The sequence below is a fragment of the Martes martes genome (genome assembly GCF_963455335.1).
Source record: "Martes martes genome assembly, chromosome: 3".
Lineage (NCBI taxonomy): Eukaryota > Metazoa > Chordata > Mammalia > Carnivora > Mustelidae > Martes > Martes martes.
Genome location: NC_137890.1, coordinates 122,851,563 through 122,877,321, shown reverse-complemented (window position 1 = coordinate 122,877,321; position 25,759 = coordinate 122,851,563). Strand labels below are relative to the sequence as shown.

The 25,759-nt window shown below is 39.8% G+C and overlaps 1 protein-coding gene across 1 annotated transcript in view; it reads right to left on the bottom strand.

The window, feature by feature from the left end:
- The window catches only part of TTN (titin), a 272,495-nt gene that overhangs the window by 159,258 nt on the left and 87,478 nt on the right, over positions 1–25,759 (bottom strand). The window contains exons 81-116 of the mRNA XM_080798480.1: positions 25,458–25,736; positions 25,062–25,349; positions 24,593–24,871; positions 24,219–24,497; positions 23,837–24,115; positions 23,409–23,696; positions 22,980–23,267; positions 21,375–21,656; positions 20,858–21,136; positions 20,142–20,423; positions 19,562–19,840; positions 18,617–18,904; positions 18,228–18,506; positions 17,835–18,113; positions 17,466–17,744; positions 16,373–16,660; positions 15,951–16,238; positions 14,944–15,234; positions 12,695–12,982; positions 11,796–11,888; positions 11,384–11,669; positions 10,416–10,599; positions 10,121–10,210; positions 9,757–10,024; positions 9,380–9,640; positions 7,344–7,553; positions 7,063–7,140; positions 6,939–6,965; positions 6,434–6,493; positions 6,049–6,132; positions 4,392–4,457; positions 2,982–3,029; positions 1,725–2,129; positions 1,239–1,298; positions 700–777; positions 459–533 (exon numbers count right to left, since the gene is read on the bottom strand). Of these exons, the coding sequence (XP_080654606.1) occupies positions 459–533; positions 700–777; positions 1,239–1,298; positions 1,725–2,129; positions 2,982–3,029; positions 4,392–4,457; positions 6,049–6,132; positions 6,434–6,493; positions 6,939–6,965; positions 7,063–7,140; positions 7,344–7,553; positions 9,380–9,640; positions 9,757–10,024; positions 10,121–10,210; positions 10,416–10,599; positions 11,384–11,669; positions 11,796–11,888; positions 12,695–12,982; positions 14,944–15,234; positions 15,951–16,238; positions 16,373–16,660; positions 17,466–17,744; positions 17,835–18,113; positions 18,228–18,506; positions 18,617–18,904; positions 19,562–19,840; positions 20,142–20,423; positions 20,858–21,136; positions 21,375–21,656; positions 22,980–23,267; positions 23,409–23,696; positions 23,837–24,115; positions 24,219–24,497; positions 24,593–24,871; positions 25,062–25,349; positions 25,458–25,736 (7,755 nt within the window). The remainder of the gene's footprint in view (positions 1–458; positions 534–699; positions 778–1,238; positions 1,299–1,724; positions 2,130–2,981; positions 3,030–4,391; positions 4,458–6,048; positions 6,133–6,433; positions 6,494–6,938; positions 6,966–7,062; positions 7,141–7,343; positions 7,554–9,379; positions 9,641–9,756; positions 10,025–10,120; positions 10,211–10,415; positions 10,600–11,383; positions 11,670–11,795; positions 11,889–12,694; positions 12,983–14,943; positions 15,235–15,950; positions 16,239–16,372; positions 16,661–17,465; positions 17,745–17,834; positions 18,114–18,227; positions 18,507–18,616; positions 18,905–19,561; positions 19,841–20,141; positions 20,424–20,857; positions 21,137–21,374; positions 21,657–22,979; positions 23,268–23,408; positions 23,697–23,836; positions 24,116–24,218; positions 24,498–24,592; positions 24,872–25,061; positions 25,350–25,457; positions 25,737–25,759) is intronic.

Genomic DNA, 25,759 nt, shown 5'->3' with positions numbered 1-25,759 from the left:
GTTAATATGAGTAGCCTCAGAATAAATTTAGTATTGACAAGAATACAAACCATGTTCTGATACATAGGGACAAATGACCCATGCAGCTTTATCAAACATTATTAAATGGGAATCAAATAGACACAACTTCTTCACACGTAATGTGGTGTTTTTCCAAGTCCACTAGGGTTTACTCATGTAAACAAGAGGATAGGGAATATTATATGCAATGGAATGCCTTGCATAGTAAAGTTAGAAGACTTCCTTTAATTAAAAAAATGTAATTCTAAAGCAGAATTAGAAACAAGGGGAATGTTATTATTTCCTTAAATTATACATATGTACAACTCAACATAAGATATATACTGTAGAAGAATGTATTTTGGTAGTTTCAGATTTGTGAACTGTTTAAATATGTACACATATAGATATAAATGAAAATGTTTAAAACTTGTAGCTGGAAAGACAAAGATGTATACCTTTCACTTCAATAACTTCTTCCTGCACTGGAATCCGAGGTTTTTGTGGAACAATCTTCTTTGAAACTTCGGGTACTTAAAAAATATGTACAAATATATTTGTATTGTGAAGAATATTGCTTTGCACAAAATTTAAAAATATCTTAGTTTAGATGATTACATAAATAACTAACATGGGAATATACATCAGTAAACAGATGACGTGTGTACATGGTATTAGAAATGTTTTAAATCATAATACCTTTGGTGACTTGAACTTTCTGTTCCTCCATTCTTCGAGAAGTCTTTTCAATTTTTTCAACTACTGGCTTCTTTACAACTGCAAGCATTTTAAAGAAATTGCAGTACTTTTAGAATTTCTATTCAAACTCTCTCTTTGTCCCTATGTATCCATCTATGTATCTACGTATGTTTATAGAGAAAAATATATGTCTACATGCATATATACATATATACACATATATAATTTTTAAGAAAGAAATGAGTCTGGTACTCCGAACTTTAGGTACAAATTTCTGCACTTGAAATATTTTGGTTATTGAAAAAAAAATATTTATCATAACCATCTTTTTATCATCTTTTTTATCATCTTTTTATCATCTTTTTAATTTTTGCATTAAGTACATTAGATATTCTTAGGAAGAAAATTCATTGATGCAATAAAGCTTAGAGAAGAAGTTGTGCCTATTGGATTGGACTGGTGACTTATACATCTTTGCCAAACAAGCCATGATAATGATGTGGATGTTCTGATCTCGTTCAAGAATCGCAATAACCTACCTTTTGGAGGCGGGGCTTTCTTTTCAGGCACTTTGGCTGGAATTTTTCTCTCGTGTGATTCTTTAACAAAAACAGAGGAATAAAAAGGGATGCTTAAATAAGTTCTAGCAGACTGTATGAACTGCAAAGGAAATAAGAATACATATTTGCGTAAAGTATTGCGTTTGGGATCTTTATGGCTAACATGATCCCTGGCGCTGGATTTCGAAGCAGGATTGAGCAGAGGTGCAGAGGGGCGAGGAAGTAAGCCCTGAACTCCTGCATTAGACGACAACCCCCGGGGTTTCGTGACAGGGCAACATGATTCGACTTAACAATATCAAAGCCTGAAAGAAACGCCCAGAGTAAGTTTCTAAAAAGGTCTAACCTTGAAAGATCGAAATGGTCATTGCACTGCTTTCCTGTCTATTGCAGCTCAGGTTCATAGCCCTGAAAATATCACACCCTGAGGAAAAGAGAAAAGAAGTGACCCCGGTCGATACACACCTTCGTAAACCTCCTTTTGCACTTGGATCACTTCTCTCTCTTGGTAAGTTTCCTCCCAGTCTTCCTCCCCTTCGTCATAACCTTCTTCCCTTTCGTAGTATTCCTGGCCTTCCTCGAAGTCTTCTTCCCATTCCTCGTGAACTTCCCTCCTTGCTTCTACCTTGGTCTCCTCATAGTCTTCGTCTGGTTCTTCATAGTAAGGTTCTTCATATGGCTCTGCGTACGGCTCCACTTCAAGCTCGTCGTAAGGTTCTTCCAGAGATTCGATGAAAAGTTTCTTCTCCTCGTAGACAGCGCGCTTCTTCTCATACACAGCCTCTTGTTCTTTGTGAACCTCTTTCTTTCTGGTTATGGTCGTTATTTTTACTTCTTCAGCCTTGGAGGATACGTCAATAATTTCAGGAGCTGAAATAAACAAACAAACAAATAAATAGACAATATTAGCATACTAATTACATTCATACCGTTACTTCAGAAACCGAAGCCTATGTTGTTAAACAGTATCAGTATCTCAGATCTCAGTTATGATGTCGATAATTTGTTACGTTTTCTGTCTGCTGGTTCCGTTTACTTTTTTGTTGGCTATGGAACACAATAAAGAGTATGGAGAGACACTCACTCTTCATTTGGGGATTTTTCCAGTGTGAACACAATGGTATTCAGTAACTATCCAGGGGACACATCTTCCATTGTTCTGTGGGAACTCCAGTTTAGAAAGCCCCTGGGGTCTCACAGGATTTTTTAACATTTGACCATTTAATGGAATTCACATGTAATGTTAACTTCTATTTAAGTTTCCAATTTCTCTTTCAGAAACATTTCTAATTTTAAAGCTACACTTTTGATAGCTGAATATGACTCTATCAGTCCAAAAAAATACTCAAAATTGTGTAACCAAATCAATTAGTTGCTTTTATAATAACAACTTTAAAAAAAAATTAACGCTAACATTGTTTACATGATCCTTAGCACCCATGTTAGCTGCAACTGAAGCAAGAGGACGATGCCTCCCTTTCCGCCCCTCACCCAGTGCTTTCTCTGTGTCCACAGCACTGAGGCTGCATAATCATTGGCCTGCACTTCCTTTCCAGGGACTAGAGCGATAGGATATAGTCATTTCTCGTGCTAATTCTAATATGGCAGAGGAGATGCCTTAACTTTACAATTAGCTAGAAGCCTTCTATTTGAAAATAAGAATACAAAGCAGTGATGCACATCTCAGAGATACAAAAACATTTAACAAATCTTTTCATTTACCTTTTGCTGGAATCAAGGCAGTAGGAGGCGGGGGTTTCTTGTCAACCTCTGGGATTTTAAAAAATAGAATACATGTTTATTTTCAGATGATGCATGATTTAATGTTTACTAATCCTGTGTACCTCTGTCAGTCATTTGTACAATCTGTGACTACTGCTCACATACCAAATGCCTTTATAATTTCCAGATTTAGCTCACCAGCATTGTGATGGAATGCCATATTAACAACAATGGGGAAAGGCTGAACTTTGATTCTAGCTTAGGTTGATTTAAAACAATTTCAATCAACATGAAGCATTAAGAGACTATTCAGTAAGTCCAATGCTAACAAATAAAGTTTAATTTTTTCAATGGTTAACTGTAAAGCTGAGGAAATACCCGTGCTTTATGAATGACCTCTTCTGCCATATTGTTTCTGGGAGTGGTGTCTTGTGCTCCTGGATCCTCCTCCTTTCAGGAGGGATCTGATCTTAGTTAAGCATGTGAAACTATTTGCTTAAATTTAGAGATCTAATCTTCCTCTTAAAACTCTTCCAGGAGCACTTGGGTGGCTCAACTGATTAAGCGACTGCCTTTGGCTTGGGTCATGATCCCAGAGTCCTGGGATTGAGTCCTACATCTGGCTCCCTGCTCAGTGGGGAGCCTGCTTTTCCCCCTCCTGCTCCCCTGCTTGTGCTCTCTCTCTCTGTCAAATAAATAAATAAAATCTTAAAAAAAAAAAAAAAAAACAAGCCCTCTTCCAGGATATAGTTAAAAAAGGGGGGGAGGCGCCTGAATGGCTCAGTCGTTAAGTGTCTGCCTTCGGCTCAGGTCATGACCTCAGGGTCCTGGGATAGAGCCCCGCATCTGGCTCTCTGCTCAGTGGGGAGCCTGCTTCCCCCTCTGCCAGCCTCTCTGCCTACCTGTGATCTGTCAAATAAATAAATAAAATCTTTTTAAAAAAAAAAAAAGAAGGAAGTAACTGAACTAATCTTCCTTCAAAAAGCATTTTGTTTTTCTACAGGGATTGACAACTCAGGTGAGCCAGGAAGGGTTCAGAGTTGGGCTGGAGCAGCTCATGGAAATTAGCACTGGTCCTTGGTTGTCTATCGGTAGGACCGGATCAAGAGCAGCTGTGGGACAGGTAGGCAGTGCCCTCCAGAGATAACAAGAACATTCTGGTGTTACAACTGTGTGCCATGGGCAGACATAGGCACAGGAGGATGGGGAGAAAAAAAAAGGAAAGAGTAGAAAGTTGACAAAGAGAAAGCAAGGGCTGAGTTCTAGAAGACAGTGAGAGTGAGTGAAGGCAGAGCCTCCATTTTGGGAATCCAAACTCTTACCTTCCTCCACCCTTCACTATTTGGGGTTTAAAACTGTTAACCTGGAGAAAAGCTGTAAGACTCAATTTTCATTATTTAATGATAATACCTGTAGGTTCTTCTTTGGGCTTCACAACAATTTTTTTGGTATCTTTCTTCACAGCTTTTTTGGTCACTAAAAAATAAGATATCAGACATAAGCAAGTAAAATGCTTTCAGGAAACAAAGAAGTTTTATTGAAGTACTTTATTTTTTCATATGTTTTGATGGTAGTGAGACTCTTGCCACCTAATTGCAAGACACCTGTTTCAGAAAGGTCTTGCGCTAGAATGCAGAACATGGTTTTTGGATGGAGATAGAACATGTAGGGTGATTCTACATCTTCACTGATTTTATGCCTGCCTACAGTTTTCAAAACATGCAGAACACGAACCTAAGTGACACCATAAATAGAAAAGGTACATATTTTCACTTTGTTTCACTTAGATAAGAACACTTTGAATTTATCAGGATGAAGACTAACAAGTGAATTAGTAAAGTTAGAAGTCCTATCTATGATATTGTGGAAATTTTCTTTGTTGTTGCTGACATTATACCTTGATCACAGCCCTTACTTATAACTTGAATTGTGGCTCTTAATATTCATGAATAAATAACACTTCTTAATTTTTAAAATATGATTTAATTTCCCAAGTTCCCCAGTGGGTAGTCAAACTTAGCCATGTTGCCAGTAGTGCTCAAAGACTAAATCATTCATTAAGGTAAATTGTTACTCCTGACAACAAATATAAGTGGAAATTTATGATTTTTGATTCTTGTTCCTCTCGCTATTAAAAGTAAATGAAATATATTTAAGTCTTCATATAAATTATAAAAATGCTTTTATTTGTTATTGAGATGTATTAGTCACAATACTGGAAGTTTTTTTTTTCCCCACTGTATTTCCCCTGAGGCTGGCTGAACACCAGTTCAAGCTCTTGACACCAGAGATAGCAGATATTGGGGTGCTAGCACGCCAAATCCTGGAAACTACTACAGAAAAATCCGACTATGGAAAAATCTGGCTTTGACATGCAGAATTTCTTCCTGAAGCAAGGAGAATTCTGACAGCAATTCTTAACTACCCAGAACTCTAGAAAGTCCCAGGTAGTCTGTTGATTGATTTAGTTGAGCAGCTGGGGGAACAAAGAGTATAATTTATCTATTGAAATATTTGAAAAGGAAAATTGCTTGACATGCTCAAGAGCTCCTTATTGGTGAATTCATTCCTTAGATAAGAAAAAAAATCAAATATATCAAAGATACTCTAAATCACATTTTTGTAACAAAATAGCAAATTTTAAAAAGGTGTTAACCTTGTAATTGAGGAAAAAGGACACTGTAACTTGCAACATGACTATAAACTAGTATGGTTTATTTCCAGAAGCTTCACTAGAAGTTAATTCTATTATTTTATTGTTATATATGTAGTTACATATAGCTAAAATATCTAAAATATGAAACATGAAATCTATTCACCATTCATGTTTCAGTGATTACATCAAGATGAAATATCTTTCATGATGAAATTAAGCATTGCATTTGGTTTGTCTGATGATTTTCAGAGTTTTAATCACCTGTCTTACACATTTCATTAGAGCAAATAATTTTGAAAGGCAATTTAACCTGTTGGCCACTAGAGGGCCAACATGCTGCATTAGACAGCATGTTCTGGTCTGCTACAGTTGATTACGTATTTTGACATTTAGGTAGATAGCATAAAATACCTTCAATGCGTTTTGCTGGTGGTTTCTTTTCTTCAGGTGATGGTAGCAACAGAGGAATAGGAGGAACAACCACAGGAGGGATTTCTGAGGGATAGAAATGCCATCATCATGGTTTGGTTTCTTATTTTGTGTGAAGTATAATGAAAAGTCTTATGAGTTCCTTTCAGTAATCAAAGGTGTTATAGTACCAGTTCGTCAATCAGCGCAAATAAAAATAGCATATACCTGTAATTGTTACTACTCTTTTGCTTTGATTTTTAATTACACAATGAAGACTATGACACACAAGGATGTGTTCTGGCTCTCTACTATGGTTTGGCCTCGCTAATTTCCTAGTGGTACAGAACATTGTTGCTGCAAGCCCAGGTGTTGTGCTGGGTCTTACCTTCTGGAGGTACTGCTCTGATAGGCATGGTTGGGATTGGAACTCTGGAGTCAGGAATATCTGAAAAGGAACAATTGATGGTAAGCAGGAAGGCACTGAGACCACACATATTTATTAGACAACTAAGATGTGCTTGTCAGGCATTTCCAACAGCAGAATCTAATACACAGACACAGAGATATTAGGATTCTTTTGTATACAACCACATAGGCATGTTTATTCCCTGTGAAAACTGGTTCTGTTCTATGGCCACACAATTTTGGCATGATCCTAGATATCAGCTGGATGAGACCTTCCTATCTTTCATTTCCCAAGCTCGCAAAGCCTAACAGTTATATTATTTCCTGAAAATCATTTTACTGAATAAGATCTTACTGAAAAACCTAAAGAATATTTTTAGACATTTCAGTTTGGCTTCTATCATTTACAAAATTCTGCTGAATATATTTGAGCAAGGTTTGACTTTTCGTTTTATTTTTATTTATTTATTTATTTTTTAACTTACCAGGAGGCTTCATCTCAAGCTTAATTTCTGCAAAAGAAAAAAAATGACATTTTTGTATTTAGAGTCATCTGGGCAGGACTGTTTCAGGGATTGCAATGTGGCTTAAATGGGGGTGTTCTCTGACCTTTAGTCGTTAAGTACAGCTCTGCTGTGCTTCTTGCTTCACCTCTCGGTTCCAGTCGAGCAATTACTGAATAGACACCTAAGAAGAATCATCAAACTTTTATTTCCTGGTACGTCTATAAATAACACTTCTTTATTTAAATACAGTATGGACTTATTTATCATTCTCTTTCCTAAAAAAAGTATTCTACATAGAATTACAGAGTGTAAGTTAGGGTAGAAATACGTAAAACAGACAAGATTTAAATTATATATTCACAGGGATGCTGTCCACTAAATTACCTTCATCATCTGGGGTCACATTGTGGATGGTCATATAATGGCAGCGACCATCGTTCCTGAAGTTGTACTTCTGGCTCTCAGTCAATTCCGTTGGTCCTTTGTACCACGTTACGATGGCGTCATCAAAGGACACTTCGCATTCGAAGGTGGCAGACTGATGCTCGCTCACCACAATGTTCTGTATGCGCTTCGTAAACTGAATCGGTTCAGCTGTTTAAGTACAAAGAAGAGTCAAAGTGAGATTGTACGGGGAGGAAATTTTTCCACTGTGCTTTCCCCTCAGATATCCAAAGCCTCCACCTGTGTATCCAGCTGGAAAAATTACACAGGCTGAAAATATAGAAAAAAGAAAGTGCTCTGTTTTGCATCAGTAACAAGAAATTATCCCCATACTTAAGTGTATTTATTCAGGACCAACGTAGCAAAGAGTAAGAAATCCACGGGAGTCCTTAAAACATTTGCACAAAAGCAAGAGTCAAAGGGGCTTAAGACCCAAAAGTCAAATTAAACTTTAAAAACGTTAGTGAAATTGGGACTTCAAAATAAAAGGAACATAAACTTCATTTTCCTCTGTAACTTATTCACCTCTGAAATTCTTTCCTCTGTTAGAGAATTTTCCTATTCAGGACCTAGAATTGTTTATTATCTAGTATGCCATAACTTTCCTTGTGAAACTTTAAACTCAAGAGGAAATCTGAATTTCTCAATTTCAGATGGTTCATTCTGAGAGTTCTGAAACCTGCTTTGTAAGCACCTGTGGCCATGTACGAAGGGCTCACCCCACCCCCAACACTGGGAATGAATGGCAAGGGTATTTAGTAGGGGAATGGGCTGCAGTAGAGGGTCCTTTTGTAAAATTTTACCTAGATGTCTGGAATTCAGTGTCTAACTGTATCAAGAACATCTCAGTCATCATAAATACTCTGGTGAGTCTTTTCTTTTTTTTGAAGGATCATATAAGAATGCAATTATGTAAAAAATGAGTAGTAGTTTCAACTGGATCCTTCACATGGAAACCTACTAAAATTTTCTGACCTTTAAAATAAAACCAGGCATTGATATCCATTTAAAGCAAGCCCGAGAAGTTGAAATGTTTGTGTAAATAAGTCATCTAATTATATTTTAACAACTATAAATGGGCACCCACCACTATGTTGAAACATCATTATAACTAAAATGTTGCTTAATACAGTCCAAGGGTGTCTTCAAACAGTGCATATGATCAAAGGATTAGAAAATAAATATTATTGCTCCTAAATCCTGAGATTTCCCTTTATCTCAGAGATTTAGAAGGTTGGAATATAATCCTCACATGAAATAATTATTTTGAAAAAGAGCTGCTAATCACATATGACATTGTTAATTTTATCTAATAAGTTTCAGACAAGTAGATTCAAAGATCAAAGAATTAGAAAATAAATATTATTGGTCCTATATCCTGAGATTTCCCTTTACTTCAGAGATTTAGAAGGTTGGAATATAATCCTTGCATGAAATAATTATTTTGAAAAAGAGTTGCTAATCACATATGACATTGTTAATTTTATCTAATAAGCTTCAGACAAGTTAATCTCACACAAATTAATTTCTATAGACAAAAAAGATTTTTTTAGATCTATTAGATATAGCCAAGATCTTTTAGCAATAGCTATAAAATCTAGTCATTTCCAAGATCTCTATCTTACAATGAGAATCACAGAGGTGAGAATTATGCAATTTAGTAAAATTACAAGGAATGATTGAATTTAACAGAATTATGGAACTCAAGTAATTGTTAGTCATGTCTTTGTTTGGACTGAAATCTGCCTTTGGTGAAAGAAAAAAACCATGCAAAAGGTCCAGCGCTTGTGTGAACATGTCTCTTGATTTAGTGTGCGTCTTGAGATGTGAGTGAATGCTGGGAGCGTGTGCTGGAAAAGGAAAACACACGGGCACTTTGGAATACGTGTAATGGCAGGGTGGCCGCGGGAGGGGTCCTGTACTACATTTGCCATTGACTTTTGCACGAATAACCCCAGCTGTGGCCATTCACCCACCTTCGATTCTGAGCTCTGCTGAAGTTTCAAGATCTTCATATTTGCAGGTGTACTGGCCCTGGTCTTCTGCTCGAACATCAGCAATGGTCAGCTTATGGACTTTGTGCTCCACTTCTGTCTTATGTCTAGCCTGAGGCTTAAGGATTCTGCCATTTCTGAACCATTCAGATTTTACGTTTGGCACGGAAAACTGGCATGTCATGGTGCAAGTCTGGCCTTCTTTCAAAGTAACATCCTGAAGATGCCGTTCCCAGGCAGGCTCTGTAGGTATGACACAGAAAACATTTTGTTTAATATACATGCAGATGTGCTCAACAGTAAATGAATCTCACACGTTGCTTTTTTTTTTTTTTTTAAATAAAATGCTTTCTACTTACCGATTACAGTTAGTTTAGCACTAGCGATGTGTGGACCACACACCAGCCTATAATTGCCCTGATCTTTAAGTTGACAGTTTTTGACTCTGAGTGTATGTCGATCACCATCAATACTTATTTCAAATTTATCACTGGGCTCCAGTTTTTCAGTCCCTTTGTACCATGAAAGTTTGATTTCTGGATAATTAATCTTAATGTCAATTTCGAACACAGCATCATCATCTTTCAAAACTGTCTGATTCTCAATGTCCTTGATCAGAGTGACAGGCTAGGAGAATAAAGAATTAACACACATTAGTCACTCCTTCCCTTCTAATTCCCAGTAACAGATTGTTCACTGTATTATCTTCATGATTCACTTTACCTCTGTCTGTGACAACCTTTGCTGAATAAATGATACAAGTTCCTCAAATTCCTTTTCATCCTTCTCTGACTTCTCTATTTCCTCGATTTCCTGAGAAGGAAAAACGTAGAAGTATTATATATGGGGAAAAAAGTGAATTGGAGGATGCATGATTATGTTCAGCTTCCATTACTGATGGTGCTTAGGTTATATTAAATGACCTCACACAGCTGTAGGGTTCTGGAAGTTCAAAGGCTATCTATTAGATGTTTCAAATGTTAATTTTTAAGATGATGCTATTTACAAAAGATCATACCAATCTATGTGTCTCTTCTTCCTGACTTTGCTTTAGCAGTTCAAATGCTTGAAGAAGACCTCGGAAGTCAGTGATTCCATACATGCGGGCATATTTTTCATATTCTTTAGGATCAACATTTTTGAGAAGTTCCATGATATCGATTTCCTCTTCTTCTCCAGCTCCTTTCTTTAGGACCGGAGTCCTGAATGAAATCAGAAATAAACATGAATCACCTGTCTTCTACTTATTTTGAATTGCCTATCATCATTTAAAGATTATAAATATCAATAAGGCTTTTTTCCCCCCTCACAAAGGCATAGTGCTATGTCCTTTGTTTAAGAAATATTAGTTTTACTGCATTAACAATAAAAAAAAAGTGGATTTGGTGATGAAGTAAAGATTAGACCATTCTAAGAAAGCACAGAAATTTAATCGAAGAATTTAAGAAAGTATTTGGAATGTTTGTAAATTTTACAACCAAATGAAATAATTAAAAGGAAAAGCAACAACACTGGAAAAGCATTAATAAGGGTAACATCATGTGTCATGGGAAAGATGTGTGGAAGGCAAATGTTGATTAATAATCGACTATATTGAAACATAATTTGTGTTGAAAGTATTGGTAATTAGGGAAATGTTTCAAGTGTTGATCTAGAAAAGAATTCAGAACATGAGAAATAATACATAGAAACAAAAATTTCATATTGAGACAGATACAGATTTCTCCGTAGGCCAATTCCTTGTCTAAAATTTTAATAAAAACTCACTTCATTCTCAAAACTTCCTCATGATCATTCAGAATCTGATCTTCACGAACTGCTAACCTATGCCCAATTACTGGGTGTTTGCTTATACGTTTCTGTGAGAATGTCTGTGTGCTTATGTTCATTTATCATCAGAATCTTGGAAGGGATGGTCCATGCCTCTTGAGAGATCTCTTTTGTGACTGTAAAATGACCACGTGTGTGTGTTTTAATTGAACTTACTTTTTCAGCATTGCTCTGAGATCTCCTTCAATCTTCTCCTGTTTCTTCCTTTCATCCACCTGTAGGTTAACGTTACTTTCGATTTCACCGTGTTTATTAAATGCGACACACCGATACAATCCAGAATCGGTCTTTGTGGTGTCTCTAATCTCCAACTTTGCTTCATCGCCTTTCTGATGGATAAGAATGCGACCCCCCTGGTTCAGTTGCCTCCATTTCCCTTTTGTCCATTTAACATTTGGGATTGGATCACCTCCAACTTTTGCAATAAATGTTGCGGTGGTTTCTAAGGAAGAATGAAAGCAAATGAATAAAAAACTTTGATTTTCCCAAATCAGCTCTTCCAAAATTAAATCGGCGGTAAAACCATACAAAGTCAATGAAGGTAATGTACCGTTCATGAAGTACTTACTTTCTACCACTCTGATACTCTGAGGTTCTGACACGAAGAAGAGTTTCCCGTCTACGGCCGCTTTCTTAGCTGCTGGGACTGCAGCTGGTTTGTCTGAAAAACATTTACATGTTTTATTATCACAGTTACCTTAAAAGTGGAATAAATAATTCCTTTGTAAAATGAGCTTTAGGCATTTGGCAGTGTCAAAGATATCATTCACTCCAGGACTCACTACGTATGAGAGTGGATTACTGAAGATAAAGCAGTTTTATAGGCATTTATAACTATTTGTAGCTTTCACATGCAGGTTGAACTCCAATAGTTTTTTTTTTTATAATTTTTTTAAAGATTTTATTTATTTATTTGACAGACAGAGATCACAAGTAGGCAGAGAGGCAGGCAGAGAGAGAGGGGAAGCAGGCTCCCTGTTGATCAGAGAGCTCAATGCGGGACTCCATCCCAGGACCCTGAGATCATGACCTGAGCTGAAGGCAGAGGCTTAAACCACTGAGCCACCCAGGTGCCCCCGATGAACTACAATCGTAAGAGCAGTGTCCAATTTCATATTTCTAGGCTTGGCTTTATTTGATCGATTTCCTCCAGGACTATGACATTAGATTCCCTCATGTCACATTATCATAGATCATCTTTGGACCTTAGTTACACCTTCTTGGATATGGTGGGAAGAGGTACGAGAAATAGGATGATGAACTGGGGGTAATGTCAGACAATGTGTATCAAAATTATTCCTACTCAATTATCTAATACTTCAGTTATAACAAGGAGGCTATAAATTGCAAGGGAGCACTAATTGATATTTCTGAAAAATGAATTCTATTCTTACTTAAGTTGTAATACGCAAATCAATAGGAGCGGTCATTGGCTTAACTGGAATGCTACTTTTGAGGTATCTGTACCTTTCACGGTCACTTTGGCTTTTGAAGTGTCGCTTCCAGCCACATTCGAAGCTTTGCACACATAATCTCCCGAATCTGCTTTTGCCACATCCTTCAGTTCCAGCATGGCAGTCCCGTTAGCAAAGCTGAAGCTGCATCTGTCTGAGGGCTTTACTTCCCTTCCAGCCTTCAGCCACTGGACCCTGATGGGTTCCGATCCCCGCACGTGGCAGCTGAGCTGCACAAATTCTCCTTCACTCGCTGTTACTGGAGTAAGGTGCTGATCAAACACAGGGGGCTTCTTTGGTTCTGGAATTACAAAGATAGCTTTGCTTAAAAGGAACATAAAGGCAAAAAGGTTTGAAATTCCAGAAAAGAAACCAGTTTTGCCTCTAACGGGTAATGAACGGAATCAGTAACCGAATCAAGACTGATTCCTCTCTGAAGGCAGTAGTTGCATTTGTTGGAGTTTTTAAGGAAGATAAAGGTTGAAAAACAAGCAAACAGAGGATGCCCTGTTGACCAAAGATCGTGCAAGCTCCATGTCCTGACTAAACACTGCAAACATGGCAACTGGCAGTTCCCATAAACCTCGGTGCTGTACAGCACACTGCTGATTCCCCTGAACATGCATATAGCTGTATTTTTGCTGCGCCCTAAAAAGGAAGGGCCTCCTGGGGAATTCTGCTCATCTAGAGCAGCAGTTCTTGCGCCCTCTGGGAAAGAAAGCCAACATTTGAGTAATCTGTGAACCCACATCGTAATATGTGATTTTCCCTGGTTTTCATCGTTAGCTATGAAATGCAGCTACAGTAGCATTTAAAATCTCATCTTTGCCCAAGGGAAATAGCAGTTGAAGCTCAGTGTTTAACTGAAAACCAATAAGGAATATACAGGTAACATGGTAGGAAGGGCGCGTACAACTCAATATTATGTAATGGCTTTATTCAATGATCCTGAGAACTAGATATAAACATAAGGCAACAGTCATGACTGTTAATGATTAAAACTTGCAATACCTACTCTTTAAAAAAAAAAAAATTCTATGAAGAAATAGCCTCAGAATGCGATAGAAAGTACTCATCTACTCAATGGCAAAACCACCAGGGATATAAATCATGAATATAAACCACCGTTAAGGATATATTTTTTGTTTTATTAAATATATTTTAAAACTAAATGCACTTAAATTCTATAAAATGAGTGTCTTTTAAGTTAAGACAACTCAAAGACACAAGCCCATTAGTGGCATTAACATATTACCCATGTCTGCGCCCTGAAATGGCCAACTATATCACTTCAGAGCTGGTAATCAAACTCCAAGCTGCTCTAAGAAAGTTGGCTTGTAAAGTGATTTTGATGAATCTGCGCCATAATCATCTGGATGAAGCCATTTTATGGTCAGAGGACCAGAAAAAAGGATCTCCTTAAAAGATAGTCTATTTCTTTCCCTCAAGTTAGGACTGTATACATAAATACATCCTCCATAATAATATGCAACATCTTTCCTCTCATCTTTTTTTTTTTCCCCCTTGAACAAATTTTACTCTTGTCTGGGATTAACATTCATTTACAGGCTAGAAGCTTTGGGTAGGATATGTCAAAAAATAACCCTTTAGAAATAGAAAAGAGAGTGTTTCAGAATGTGATATAACTTCTAAGTGGCAAAGCTAACGCAGTTTTCCATGACGAAATTTTAAGAATTTTTCAAAATACACATGCTTCATAAAAATTTATATATTACTGAGGCATGAATTTCCAAGTAGACTTAGACTGCTAACTGCCTGAGAGAATTTTGGGATATGATTCACATGCTAAGATTTTAGTCCATTTATTACAGAACACCTACTTTGCTGGGCATGTAATTACAAATAGTATGTATTTCAAATAAATATATGTGGAATTATGGCCAGCCAGTGACATCATGTATATTTACAGTCAGCCCTTAAACAACATGGGTTGGAACGGCGTGGTTCCCTCTTTGATACGGATGTATTCTTTTCTCCAGTTCACTGTATTGTAAGAATATAAAATCAACTGTTTATGTTACTGGTAAGGCCTCCCGTCAACAGGACGCTATTGGAAAAGTCTTGGCAGCGTCAAAATTTACACGGGGATTTGTTGGTGATCCTAGACTCCATGTTTTTTAAGAACCTACCTGGCCAACAGAGTTAAAGAAGAAATGCACAAGTCAGAAGAAATGCACAGGCCTAGCTAACAGGCAGTAAGAAGAACACTGGCGGGGGCTGGGGACCACGGCGATGACTCACCTTTGATGACAATGGAAGACGTGCACAGAGCAGAGCCTGCGTCATTTGACACTTTGCATGTGTACAAACCAGCATCGCCCATGCCCGCCTTCTTGACGTGTAGCAGGAGTGTGTTGTTCTTGAATGTGATCTCACAGTTAGCCGTTGGGTGTATCTCTATATTATTCTTGTACCATGCAACTGTTATAGGCTGGGAACCGGCAACACGGCCCTCGAGTCTGAAAGAATTCCCTTCTGTTTCTTCAACGGTCTCTGAGAGTTTTTTAGTGAAACTTGGTGGGATGAGCCGCTCTGTAAGAAATGGCAAGGGTATTTGAAATGGAAGCCAGAAGCAGGTCATTGATAGGAGGCTCTTCAGGAAAATGAAGTCCTACCTTACATTAGAAGTTAATGCTAACTGACTAGATGCAGTGAATCAGTGTCTGTTTCTAAACATCTCTGCCTCCTTCCACAAGCTTATTCTAAACTGTCCTGTGATTTATGGGATAAATGATAAAAATAACTTATGACCATTTACAGAACCACATAGCTGTAAAAAAAAGAAAAAGAGGAGGGTGGTCTTAGGGTCATGTAGGATATCTACAATTTTAGAAAAATATATATTTAAATTTTCCTGGAAGAAAGTAGGTATCCATTGGTTATTGAGGTGGAATGAGAGGTGGGTAGTGGAAAGATACATTTGATATGTCAGAAATATATGTGTGTGTGTGTATGTATATATACAGGTATGTGTATATATGTATGTTTGTATAATATAAACTATAATTAATACTATATATTTTTGGCTCTACATAGTAATGACAGAACTTTATATTCTATGCAATGTTAATAAAATGTTTACAATATATTTAAAAATATGGATTTAAAAAGATCACTTGTTCTCTAGAAAAACTTACTTCTTCATCATTTTTATGTCATTTGTGGAAAACTGTCCTGAATTTCGCTGTCCTGATAGAAACTGCACCCTTGGAAAAGAACAGGAAACAATTATGCAAAACAAAAGATACCTTTTATGTTAAGTTGAGCCGTGCACGAGTCCTTTCCCACTTCATTCACAGCATAGCAGGTATATTGCCCAGAGTCTCCCTTGTCTACTCTCAGAATTGTCAGGTGGGCTGTGTTTTCCAGGTAACTGATCTGGTAGTTTCCGCCACTTCGTATCTCTCTGTTGTCTTTGGCCCAGGCGACCTTTATTGGTTGCGTCCCAGTAACGTGGCACTCGAAGTCAGCACTGTCCCCGACCACGGCATCCACAGGGGTGACGGGGATGTCAAAGAAGGGCGGGTTCTTCCCCTCTAAAAGCAGAGCAGAAGGACACGGTTTCAGGCTCTGCGGCCATCCCACTTTACAGAACCAGTGGCGTTTTCTCCTTCATTTTGATGACAGAAATTTTAACTACTGAGACAGAGAAGCTGAAGCGGCCACAAACCTGTGAGGAGGAGTCTGGCGCTGGAGGAAGCGGACCCGATGGGATTCGTGGCTGTGCAAGAATACTGGCCCGCGAGGCTCCGGTCTGTTGTAAAGATGTTGAGAGTGGCCACGTTATCCAAAAACGATGTTTGTACATTCGGGCCATCTCTCAACGGCTTGCCATCTTTAAACCAAGACACCGAGATAGGTTCTGATCCATGGATGGTACATTCAAACACAACTGGCAATCCGATGGTTTCTTGAACATCTCGCAATTGCCGGGAAAACGATGGTGGCAGTTTTTGCTCTGTAGGAGCAGAATTAAAATAATGAGTACTTCTGAATATGTATTTTTAATTTGCCGAATATCCTTCTCACAGTGATTGCTGTATAGATAATAGGATGTCTATAAAAATACCAGGAGGTACTGGGGCACCTGGGTGGCTCAGTCTGACTAAGCGTCTGCCTTCAGCTCAAGTCCCTGATCCCTGGTTTCTGGGATCGAGCCCTGCATCAGGCTCCCTGCTCACCAGGACGCCTGCTTCTCCCTCTCCCACTCCCCCTGCTTGTGTTCCCTCTCTGTGTCTCTGTCAAATAAATAAAATCTTAAAAAAAAAAAAATCAGGAGGTACTAACAGCTCTTGAATTAATGTGGACACAAAGAAAAACATATAAACTTTTGGGGCAAAATTTTCCCTCTGCTGTCACCCTAATGCACACTAGGGACAAAATTATGTAAGCTCAAAGAGCAACAGAGAGGCTTGGGGTAGGTCTCCAGGCACATAGCACATTCTTCCACTTTTAAAAAAAAGACTGCCCTGCAGCGATTTTAATGGGACACTCATGAAGTGAAATTTTACAAATACGGTTACGCATTTTTCTGAAAGATTTAATGATAGAGACAAGTGACTGCATGATCCTTTCAACTGAAGATGTAGCCCTCTTATCTCTCCCAGTCTCAGAAAAGGATGAGCCACTAACTGTAGATGGAATTTCTTAAGCAGAACATTTTGCCTTGGGCAAGCTTTTCCTAAAATGAGGGCTTCGCCAGATATTTTAAATCTGATTCAAAAGAAACACAAATTCATTCACTCTTAAAACATTGCAATCACCTTGAACCGTGAGGAACGTTGATGAAGAAACCTCTCCCACACTGTTTTCAGCTCTGCAGATATACTCTCCACTGTCATTACCATCAACCTGGTTGAAAACCAGTGTAGCGACGTTGTTCCTAAAATGCATTTTGCAGGTGGTAGTCGGTCTTAATTTTGTATCGCCTTTGTACCAAGACACCCCAATTTCAGGGGTCCCAGCAATCTGACATTGTAAAGAGGCAGAATCTCCAACAGTCACCTTAACAGGCTCCAACTGCTTGACAAAATATGGTGGTTCTGCAGGCAAGAGAGAGAGAATTAGTCACGAAGAGACACACCAGAATGAGTCTTTATACAGGGCACAATGAAGGCGGGGTCACAACAAACCTAGTATCAGTATTTGTGCTGAACAGGAATCTCTTCCAGAAGCATTTTCAATGTAGCAGTTGTATTGTCCAGCATCCTCTATGGTGCTACTTGGAATTTCCAGGATTGCAGATTTTTCAGTTGTGGTGATATTACACCTCTGAGAAGGCATTATATTTATGCCATTTTTCTTCCACGTGACTGAAATGGGAGGCGTTCCAGTGTACGTGCCCTCTAGAATTAAGGGTTTCCCTTTCTCTATGCTGTAGTCGTTGAGTCTCTTCACAAATTTGGCTGCAGCTGTCATAAGCAAATGGGAAAATATGAAATCAAACACACATACATTTGGACGGAAACACAGCTGTTCCTTCACGTACGTCGGGTGTAAAAATGCGGACTAGCCATCAAACAAACCTTTTACGTAGAGATGCGTCGTGCAAGAAACTCTGCCAGCCTCATTACTGACTATGCAGGTATATTCTCCACTTTGTGTTGTCTCTACGTCAAACAACTCCAGCTCCGCCACAGAATCCTCCAGAGATATGTTACACCTGTCCCCTGGTATGAGTTCACTGCTACCCTTGAACCAGCTGACGCTGAAAGGAGGTGTTCCTTTTACAATGCTTGTGAAAGTGACATTGGCTCCGGTTAACACGTCCATGGCCTCGGGTTTCTGAACAAAGGATGGTGGCTCTAAACAAAAAATCACATACCAAGAGCAATTTAATATTTTTGAATTTTGATGATAATCATGCTTAGTATGTTATGAAATGCAGTTCCATTTTCCTGTTGTTTGAACTGACCTTTCACGGTCAAAGGAGCACGGCATTCATCAGAACCGGCCACATTAGTAGCTACACACGTGTAGTCACCAGCATCTGATTCTTCTAGCATGTTCACAGTTAAAGCACAAGTGTTGTCTGTCAGGGTGGTCTGGTATTTCCTTCCACTGCTGATCTCGTTTCCTTCATGGAACCAGGAGACAGAGATGGGCGGTGACCCATAGACTTTGCACTCCATGACGACTGAGGAGCCAGACAGACCCTTCGTCTCTTTCAATTTTCTCGTGAATGAAGGAGGAACAACTCGGTCTGAATGGGATAAAAATCAAACAAACAAGGAACATCAGTTATAAAATGATTTGAGAAGAGAATTACTGTCTTTTTGATGGAATACCCCTATATCCACTGGGCTTTCTTACAAAGGTATCAAAGAATTCCCTCTGGGGGCACCTGGGTGGCACAGTCAGTTAAGCGTCTGCCTTCGGCTCAGGTCATGATCCCAAGGTCCTGGGATCGAGCCCCGCATCGGGCTCTCTGCTCGGCAGGGTGCCTGCTTCCCCCTCTCTCTCTCTGCCTGCTTCTCTGCCTACTTGTGATCTCTCTCTGTCAAATAAATAAAATCTTTAAAAAAAAAAAAAAGAATTCCCTCTGGGTTCACACAGCTGAAAGCCTTGAGATCAATGGGCAAGATGTGCTAGCTGACAGGAGAGGGCTTTGGGTCTCTCATCACTGTGAATCATTATACGGTAAATTATCCCAGTATAAGTGAGGGTTAAAGACCACCTGATCCTTGTCCAGGGGTTCAGTTTTACTCCTACCACTCTGAATTGTGGAAATGTCCCCCCCCCCCAGAAAGGGATCTAACTTACTCATGTCCCGCTGTAGAAGACAGAGCATCCCACACACATATATGTAAATCAGGAACTACGTTTTGATAACAATGAGATAAAAGCCCCACCGACCAACCTGAAACTTGAATTGAGGCTGTACAGCTGTCTTTGCCAACGGGGTTTTGCACCTCGAAACTGTATACGCCACTGTCACTAGGTGCCACATTGATAATCTTAAGGCCAGACACTTTGTTGAAGAAGCTTATTTTGTATTTGCTGTCACTTGTCAGTTCTTTTCCATCCTTAAACCATCTGGTACTGAGTTCGGGTGTGCCCGTGACTGTGCACTCCAAGGTACAGGTGTCCCCTGTGGTGACCCTTATGGACTCCGGCTTTTCCACAATCGCTGCAGGTTCTGGAACGAGATATAAATTACCTTCAACACTTACATTCAAACTGAAAAGCTAGAGAAAACACAGATGCTAGAAGGGGGTGGGGGGATGGGTGAGCCTGGTGGTGGGTATTAAGGAGGGCACGTATTGCATGGAGCACTGGGTGTGGTGCATAAACAATGAATCTTGGAACACCAAAAAGAAAAAAGAAAAGAAAAGGAAAGAAAAAAGAAAAGAAAAAATAAAATAAAAGAAAAGACAAGGCAGATACTAGTAAGTGTGTGCTTCTTGTTCATGGTAACATTCCATTCTACTTGTACTAACCGAGAACAGATAGCGTGGCAAAGCACTCTTGCATTCCGGCATCATTTTTGATCTGACAGGTGTACTTCCCAGCATTGGCTGTTTCTGCTCTTGCAAACTGTAGGGTTGCAATGTTTTCTGAATAAGAAACCCATATGTTGTCACTTTCTCTAACAATCTCCCCTTTATCTTTGAACCACACCACTGATATTGGCTCGGCGCCTTCAATAGTAGCCTGCAGCTGAACTTCTTCACCAACGATGGTAGAAACATCACTGAGCTTCTTCACAAATCTTGGTGGTGCTGACAAAAAAAGAGACAAATCATTTAAAACGTGTGGGGCTAATAGGACCTCCCTCAAGTCATGCAATGCTAGGAATTCCACTAGTGACAATACATTGTTTCCATTTCTTAAATAAGAGGTTATTTTTGGTGAGTGGGAGGAGGGACATGTTAGAGTTTATATTAAGCCAAAAGAGTTGAATGTCTTGTCCTTTCCAAGCTTTCTGAGTTCAATGAAACCCATTGGAAAAACCATCTCAAATGATCTTTGGTAGGATTTGGATGTGAGATGCACACTAAACATCAAAGGATTTGGAAGAGAAAAAAGGGAAAGTAGAAGACACAGCTGGTGATAAAGGACTGGACAGTCACTAGGAAGCAAACAGAGCATTAAAATTAGAGGGAAGGAAATTAGAAGGGAAATGGCAGACAGAAAAGACTGAGGCTGTTCTAACCTTTCAGAGTGATAGAACTGACACAAGTGTCACTCCCCACATCATTGGTGGCTTTGCACTGGTACTCCCCCATGTCGGCGGCATCGACATTTAGGATGTGAATACTCGTCAGGTAGTTCTCAGACATGATCTTGTACTTCTTGCCACTTCTAAGTTCTCTCTTATCTTTATGCCAAGAAACTTGAAATGGGGGAGTACCCTGAAGCTCACATTCAAGATGGACATCAGCTCCTTTGAGCGTCTCAACGGGATGAGGCTTTTTGCGGAAAATGGGTGGTTCTACAATTGGAAGGTAATTGAGTTAGAAACAGCCGGAAAATCAGGATGTATTCTGTAAATATGGAGTTTCAAGTAAGAATCAGCTTTCCATTCCAACAGAGACAGAAAACATCACTTTCAATTTTTGATCCTAACCTTCAAAAATTTGAAGACATTGCTGGAGAGTCAAACAGGGACCTGAGAAGACAGCTAGAGAGGCGTCGACTGTGAGAAACATGAAGGAAGAGTAAGAACTGACCTTTAACTTTTAAGGAGGTGCTGCTGCTTGCACTGCCTGCTGCATTGCGGGCCTCACACGTATAGTCCCCGCTGTCCTCAACACTGAGGTTGTGCATTTCCAACACTGCTACCGAGTCGAGGAATGACATTCTGAATTTACTGCTCTCTTGAATTTCAGTCTCGTCTTTGTACCATAGAACTTTGATCTCCGGAGACCCTCCTATTTTACATTCATATCTTGTGTAGTCATCCTGTTTCACAATTCTTGAAGGTTCTAGCTTCTTAATGAACCTGGGTGGTTCTATGGGACCAAGAAGGAAAATAACAATGTAAGGGATGGAAAAGGCACATATAACTCCAGATGATGTGAGAAAAGGAATCCTTCTGTTGGAGAGGTCTTAAAACTCTGGAAAACATATTTATGTGATGCAGTTCAAGGAAGAATAGTTCATAATTAGTCCTTAAGAATGGTTAAGTTGAATCTAAGTAGAAATTTCTTAAAATAAAGTGCGTGTATTTCCGTAAGCACCCGCGTCAAATATTATTGCAAACAGAAGGAGGAAAATACATTAATCCCTATGGTGTGATTCTCCTCCCAGCAAAAGAATCAGATCTTTAGAGCAAGGTCAGAGGCTGGGGGCTCTATCTGTTGTTGGAAGCACTCTGAAGTTCACAAGGAATAAGAGGGTTTGACTAGTCTCCTGTATGTGAGCCAGGGGAGATGGATCTACTCTGGCTGCAAAGATACCAGATGTGTACCATGAAGAATCAGAATAACAAAACTGGGTGAGATACCTTAATATTTATGCCTATTTCTCTTATAGACCTTACATAGCTATTTCTTTGACCCTCATAATTTCCCTTTGCAGTTGGGGAGAGCAAGGCTTTCTTTACGACTGAAGCAAAAAATTCAAGCTCAGAGAAATGAAAATGATCAAGAGTATGTCATAGAGTAAATGGGCTGCTAAATAAAATTCTATTTTAATTTCAAGATATCTATAAACCATCACCACAAACACCCTCAAAAATTCTCTAATGGGTTAGATCAGTAGCTCACTGAGTCAAGGACTTAATTTCCGACAACGGCAGTCATGAAGTTGCTACAGAAAGATAATGGCTGCCTTCCACCAGGTTGGGTATCGATGTTGTCCCAGTCTTCTGGCTTCCTATACTATTTCAGTGGGGGCTAGTGAAGGAAGAGAGGTGAGCACAAGCTGACTCTTCCTGAAAGGCTTGTTTGGGATCTGCTATCCTCTAGAGTGACAAAATCCACTAATTTACAAACTAGTGTGCAAAATAAGGCATTTGAGATCACTTCCTTTTTTGTCTTAAGCTGATTTCTTTCAAATTTAGATTTTCTTGCAATTCCGTAAAAACTTTTTTTTGCTATTTCCCTAGTCTCTACCTTTAGCCTTTGAAAATGGACGTTCAGTCCATGTTTCATCAGTTTCGTATTTTTTTAATAAAAAATGTTAAAGCTTGGCCCCATTTGGAAGGTCCTAGATCCATTCGATCTAATTACTAGACCAATGTCTTAAACATAACTTTCAAGCACACCATTCCTCCTTTATTTCAAGATACTGAAAATGTAAAAGAGATGTTGCTACTTGACTGGAACATGTACCTTGTACACCCAGGTGAGCAGAACAAGAGTCTTTTCCAGCAACGTTGCTCGCGTAGCAGGTGTACTGCCCGGCATCACCTTTGCTTACTTTGAGAACTGTCAGAGTGGCAGTATTTTCAACCAAAGTCATCTTGTAGTTGCCTCCAGGGCGAATTTCTCGGTTATCTTTGGCCCAAGTGATTTTGATGGGTGCAGTTCCAGTTACATGACATTTAAAAGAACCACTTTCTCCAAGAGCAAGATCTACCGATACAGGCTTTAGATCAAAGAAAGGAGGCACTTCATGCTCTGAAAAGGATGAAGACCAACATGGTGACTTCAGTTTTCATGCTCCCAGCCATGGAGCAGAAACTAAGTGGCACCAGTCTTACGGTGGCTCACGTCAGTGAAGCTTTCATAACGAAGAGGGTAATGTGATGAGATACTCACCTGAGAGAATGAGCTTGGCACTGGACGAAGCACTTCCAAGAGGATTAGAAGCTGAACAATTGTACTGACCAACGTGGCTCTGGTCAGTTTGCAAAATCTGGAGGGTTGCTACGTTATGAACAAAAGATGTCTGCAAATTAGAATCATCTTTCAAAAGCACCCCATCCTTGTACCAAGACACTTGAAGCGGTTCTGAGCCATTGATGCGACATTCAAACGCAACTGGGAAACCAAGAGTCTCATGAACATCCTTCAGTTTTCTTGCAAAGGAAGGTGGAAGTTTGCGCTCTGTAAAGAAGTTACAGATAATCCTTATTTACAAGACAGACAACAGCCACGACATACTTCAAGCCATTACAATTTTGATGTTTTTAAGAAAATGGTGCCAGCAGCACATGGCACGACTTGTTGAATGAAACCATCATCACCTTTGATAACAAGCACGGCGGAGGAAGCAACGGCCCCCACGCTGTTTTCTGCCTTGCATGTATACTCTCCCACGTCACTGTGGTCCACTTTGTTGATTATTAAAGAGGCAATGTTATTTTTAAATTGCATTTTATATGCAGGAGCTGATCGTAGCTTTGTGTGTTCTTTGTACCAAGAAATTCTAATTTCTGGGGTTCCATCCACTTTACATTGTAAAGTCGTGGGTTCTCCGATGGCTGCTTCTACATGTTGCAGAGGTTCAATGAAATAGGGTGGTTCTAGGGTATGAAGGATGATAACCAATCAATCATGCGAACTTGAAGAGGAGATTTTAAAAGAAGGAAAAGAGAGTAACAAAAAGAGGTAACTTGTTAAACACACCTAAGACAGACACCAGAGCTTCACAGATGTCTTGACCAGCCTCGTTCTCTATCAGACAACTGTACTGCGCATAGTCCTCTATAGTGCTCTCTGTAATTTCCAGGATCGTCGATTTCTCTGTCATGGTAATACTACAATTCTGAGACTGTGAGAGAGGGAACTCATTCTTCATCCAGCTCACGGAGATGGGAGGTGTGCCAGTAAACGTGGCCTCCAGAACAACGGGGCTGCCTGTCTCCACGCTGAAGTCAGCCAACCTTTTCACGAAGGTGGCCGGTTCTATACAGAAGAAACATGAGGGTGAAATTTGCATCTTCAAATGAAGACTTGGAAAGGAATTTTAAGAGACACATGATGGGGAGAACAGAGCAAACCTTTCACAAACAGATGCGCAGTACAGGAGGCGCTGCCTGCATCGTTGGTCACGAGGCAAGAGTAGTCTCCGCTCTGTGAGGGCTCCACCTCCAGCAGCTCCAGTTCTGTCACAAAATCTTCCAGAGAGATGGTGCATGACTCCCCTGACACCAGCTCCCTGCTGCCCTTAAACCATTTCACCTTGAAGGGAGGGGTGCCTCTAATGACACTGGTGAAGATGAGGCTCGTTCCAGGTAAGACTTCCACAGAGTCGGGGATTTGCTCAAAAGAGGGTGGCTCTGGATAGCCCAGGAGAGGAAGAGATCAAGAGAAAGAAAGAAATCCAGGTGAGATGAGTTTTGCTCCTTGTGGAAAAGGGGGCTAAGACTGCAGATGAAGACAAGATATAAAGAAATTCCACTCGAGGCGGGCGCCACGTCACGTGGCCGAGACGGGAGGGCGGCCACGCCCTGCCCATCGCACACTGACCTTGCACAGTCAGCACGGCCGAGCATTCGTCAGAACCAGCCACGTTGGCAGCCACACACGTGTATATGCCTGTGTCCGAGGGCTCCAGTAAGCGCAGATTCAATGTACAGACATTTTCCGAAAAGCTGGACTGGCATTTAGGGCCACTAATGAGCTCATTTCCGTCCTGAAACCAGCCAACTGAAATCGGGGCTGAGCCAGAGACTCGGCACTCCAGAACCGCCGAGGCCCCCGAGATGGCGTTCGTGTCCTTCAGCTTGCGGATGAAGGAAGGAGGCACGACTCGATCTGTGTGGAGAAGGGTAGTTTTCCGTTTAAAAGAGAAACTTCCTTTTTCTCCCTCACCCCCCACCCCAGGGAAAAATGATAGATTCCTAAAGACCTCATACCACTCACCCGACACGTGGACGGAGACAGAGCACGTGCTTTTACCAACACTGTTTTTCACTTCAAAGCTATATAACCCCTTGTCGCTCATTTCTGCACAAGGGATTTTAACTGAAGCCACTCTGTTGATGAACGTAATGTGATGTCTGCTGTCTGCAGATAACTCTCTCCCATCTTTGAACCACTTGATGGAAAGTTCTGGTGTTCCAGCCACTACACACTCTAATGCAAAAGGATTTCCTGTAGTAACAGTCATGGGTTCTGGTTTCTCTACGATTCTGGCTGGTTCTAAAAGAAGAAGTATAATGCAT